General features: G+C 42.2%; 1 protein-coding gene across 1 annotated transcript in view; it reads right to left on the bottom strand.

Moving 5' to 3' along the window:
* Positions 1 to 1710: 1710 nt before the first annotated feature.
* LOC103477526 (metaxin-1-like) overlaps positions 1711 to 4405 on the bottom strand; it is a 10333-nt gene continuing 7638 nt past the window's right edge. The window contains exons 7-8 of the mRNA XM_008430686.2: positions 2884 to 3041; positions 1711 to 2101 (exon numbers count right to left, since the gene is read on the bottom strand). Coding sequence (XP_008428908.1) covers positions 1875 to 2101; positions 2884 to 3041 — 385 coding nt within the window. The 3' untranslated portion in view covers positions 1711 to 1874. The remainder of the gene's footprint in view (positions 2102 to 2883; positions 3042 to 4405) is intronic.

Raw genomic sequence — 4405 nt, forward strand, 5'->3', positions numbered from 1 at the left:
GGTCCACCCCGACGGCTGGAGGCTCAGGGGCCACATTTACATGTTCCCAACTGGCTTCACTGATCCAGTCTGCTGTAAAAAATATGACTCAGAATAAAAATATATGGAGCCGTTTGCAAAGTTACAGGCAACAACAAACATGTTCACCATGTCATTCATTCATTCATTCATGCGTCAGCTTCAAACTAAATATTTAGTTTACATCCTAAATACTTAGATCCAAACTAAATGTGTAGCTAACACGCAACTTCAGCTGCAAACTGAATATTTCATTAGCAAGCTACACATTTAATTTACAACCTAAGTATTTTTGATGCAAACCATTTGCTTCGCTAGCAAACTACTTATTTAGCTTAAACCTTAATATTTAGCTAGCAAACTTTACTAGCTAAATATTTAGTTCAAATCTAAATATTTAATTAGCAACATGAATATGTAGCTTCAAATTAAATATTCAGCTTGAAATGTTTAATTGGCAAACAACATATTTAGTCAGCAATGTCAATATTTAGCTCCACACCAGTTATTGCTGATGTTCTTCTTTCTGTTTTTCTCTTCATCTTCTTACAGGATTTCTGTAAATATCAAAGTGAATTTTAAGGCTTTTTAAAAGAATCTCAGTCTAAGAAATATGACAAATACCTGCTGGAAGTTAACTGAAAAACTGATTATCTTAAGTATCCATCCATCTTATCCGGGGTCGGGTCTCGGGGTCAGCAGCCTCAGGAGGCCCAGACTTCCCTCTTCCAGCTCCTCCAGGAACCCCAAGGCGTTCCCAGGCCATAGAGAGACATCGTCCCTCCAGCGTGTCCTGGGTCTCCCCTCCTCCCGGTGGGACCTGATCTCCTCACCAGGGAGGCGTCCAGGAGGCATCCTGACCAGATGCCCGAGCCTCAACTGGCTCCTCTCGACGTGGAGGAGCAGCGGCTCTACTCTGAGTCCCTCCCGGATGACCGAGCTTCTCTCTCTAAGGGAGAGCCCAGCCACCCTGCGGAGGAGGAAACCCATTTCGGCCGCTTGTACCCGTGATCTGGTTCTTTCGGTCATGACCCAAAGCTCATGACCATAGATGAGGGTGGGAACGTAGATCGACCGGTAAATCGAGAGCTTCGCTTTGTGGCTCAGCTCTCTCTTCACCACGACGGACCGGTACAGACCCGCTTCACGGCAGACGCTGCCCCAATCCGCCTGTCGATCTCCCTTCTTCCCTCATTATGAACAAGATCCCCAGATACTTAAACTCCTCCACTTGAGGCAGGACGACCCCCCTGACCCGGAGAAGGCACTCTACCCTTTTCCGGCTCAAGACCATGGCCTCGGATTTGGAGGCACTGAGCCTCATCCCGGCTGCGAACCGCTCCAGTGAGAGCTGAGATCACGTTCCGATGAAGCCAACAGGACCACATCATCCGCAAAAAGCAGAGATCATGTTTATCTTAAGTAGTTAAATAATTGTAACTTATATTTCAGCACAGAGATGAAACGTAATATTATACTCCGATTATTTTTATTTTCTCCTGCATCAGATTACAGGAATGTTTTCATTTTCCCAAACAAGGAGCGTTAATCAGCAGGTCTGTACAAATGGCTGAATATTTCTAAAAATTAAATCCTAATTTACAGATTTATGCTGCAATCTGGTTTTAGTTTAGTTAAAAGATGTAATCCGACAAACCGAGGATTAATTAATGTTTTCAAACATTGCTCAGATGAAGTGGGTTGAATATCTTTATTTCCTGTTCAGCACCCAGACCCACTTCCTGTCCGCTCCAGGCTCATAAATTATTCCCGTTTCATCGTTTCCTGGCCGCCCCCCGCGGCGGGGAACCTGGAAAAGCTCTGGTTTCTCAGTCCCGCATCGTCCTTCGTTTTCCTCAGCCGTCCCCTTCTTCTTCGTGGGCCCCGATGTGCTCCGGGTCCGGCGGCTCCTCCAGCGCCTCCTGGTGGCCGTGTTGGATGGACACCATGCCGGTCAGCAGGGCGTAGCTCAGCATGGCGCCCAAGGCGAACAGAGCCGACAGAAACTGCTTCCTGCGCTTGTTGGGGACGTTGTCGAAATCTCCGGCCTCCGGCGCCGCCGCCGCCTTCTGAGCCGGCGGCTCTGGAAGCGGCAGAGAGATTATCAATCCGGAGGATTATCAGCTGTGGCTTTGCATCAACGCTCTAACTGTTCATGTCGTCATAAAATGTGTTCTAGAAACATTTAATATTTTCCACTTCAACAACAATGTCATCAATAACTCAAGTTCTTAATTATTATTTTCAATAAAAGAAATAAATCTGGATTTTAGACATTTAAAATATTTCTCATTTACATATTTAGTTTTAATTCATTAATGCAAAACATTCTCTAAACATCTATATGATGTATAATAACATTTTATGATTATAATTCATATTTAAATGTTTTTATAGCTTAATAAACATTTTTTAAATATTTTAAATATTTAACATTTACGTAAGATTTTAATTAAACTACATCATTTTATTTAATTTGTCCTACATACATAATATTCTCAAACATTTAATTAATAAAGTATTTGATTAGAAATTATATATTTAAACGTGCTCACGTAGTTATATTAAAATATTAAAAAGTTATATTTACATAGCAATTAAATCAAATTAATTAATACATAGCACTCAAATGGTTCATTTATAAAATATTTTTATGATAATTAACTTTTTGTGTGTTTAAAGTAGTTCTCATGCTGGAGGTAAATCTTTAAAACCTTATTTTCTTCCTGCTGTGACTCCGTGTTTTCCCTCCTCTGTCACTGAGCTCATCAGTTTACATGAAGTCATTTCAACCCAGCTTCATCATCTCAGGGCCCAAGTGACTCGCGGAGCTTTTTCCTGCAGATGCTGCCAGATGTCGCTCACCTCGGCCGTCTCTGGGGAAGTAGAGCAGCAGGATGTTGGAGCAGAAGTCGCTCAGGTTGTCCAGGGACTTCAGGTGCTGCTGCAGCTTCCCGTTGGGAAGTCTGCACTTCAGGATGGGAGCCAGGTGGCCGAAGACGTAGGCGTCCAGAGACGAAGGCCTGCAGGGGAAACCAGGCAGCAGAAACGTCAGCGTTGGTGTCCGGGCTGCACGTAAAAAACGTTACATGCTTACTGCAAGCTAAAATAAGTTAAAAACATTTTAATTACTCGCTTGAACAAAGAGGAGATTATTACTGCCATCATAATCCGAGCTCACGGATAAATCTCGGCCAAAGCAACAATGTTTTAAGGCTGATATCGTCATCGCACGATCCGAACCGTTGGAAGAAATATTTACGGATTATTCTTAAAATGTACATCAATAAAGTGCAACACACTTATTTACAGTAATTCAAATACTTCTTGCTATAATTTGTCATTTTGCTAGGCCATGTTATAATTCTCTTGATGAATAATTGTCAATTTAGTTAAAGAATTAGAAAAATGAGTATTTAACTCACTGGACTGTTAGCTAGCAGCTACAGCCGATGCGCCCTCTGGTGGACTCATCAAGGACAACAAAAGACCTTTATTTTATATATAATTGCATCATTTTTTTACGTTTCTTTTTGTGGCTCTAGTGGCCTTTATTTGACAGCTCAGACAGGAACGTAGAGTAATGAGAAGGAGGAGGACGTGCAGCAAAGGTCACCAAGCCGGGATTTGAACCTGCGTCGAGGACTGAGGCCTCCTGATGCGGGTTAACGCTGCGCCACCGCAGCAACTGATTGTTTGTTTAGATCAGTGGTTCTTAACCTTTTTTTAGGTACCGAACCCACCAGATTCATATGCGCATCATTCACTGAACTCTTCTGTGGTGATAAATAAAATATGTTTTCCCCCAAATTCAAGACATAGGGGTGACCCAACTAGAGTCTAGTTGGGTCAGTTTAAGAAGATCACCAAGTCTTCTTAAAGGTAGAGTCTCTGAGATCAGTTCTTCAAACTATAGTCAGTGTTTTCAGCTGATCTGACTGTCCAGGAACGACCCAAGGTTTTTAAACTCTGCCAGTTTAAACAGGTTGGCCATCGAGAGAAACTGGAACCACTTTAATGTCTTTAGGTCATTTAATTAGCTCTACATTCTTAAAAGAATGAAAAATAAATAATAAAGACTTTGCGGTATTCTGATTTAGTAATGTAATTATATTAGCTGTGTTACCACCCCCACGCCACTAGAGGCAGTAGCAACCCCGAAAAGATGCGACTAAGGAGCAGATTTAGAAGTTCACCGAAAGCTACAGAATTTGGTAAAAACTGAGTTTTGCTGAAGTAAATAAAGACGCAAATTCAAATCCCTGCTGAGAGAGGAGCTCCTTCAATCAGGGCTCCTCCACAGCTCTGATTGGCTAAGCAATGTAACGTGATCCTCTGATTGGCTCAGCAATGTAACATGATCCTCTGATTGGCTAAGCAATGTAAC

Source organism: Poecilia reticulata, linkage group LG16 (genome assembly GCF_000633615.1).
Source record: "Poecilia reticulata strain Guanapo linkage group LG16, Guppy_female_1.0+MT, whole genome shotgun sequence".
In the NCBI taxonomy this organism is placed as follows: domain Eukaryota; kingdom Metazoa; phylum Chordata; class Actinopteri; order Cyprinodontiformes; family Poeciliidae; genus Poecilia; species Poecilia reticulata.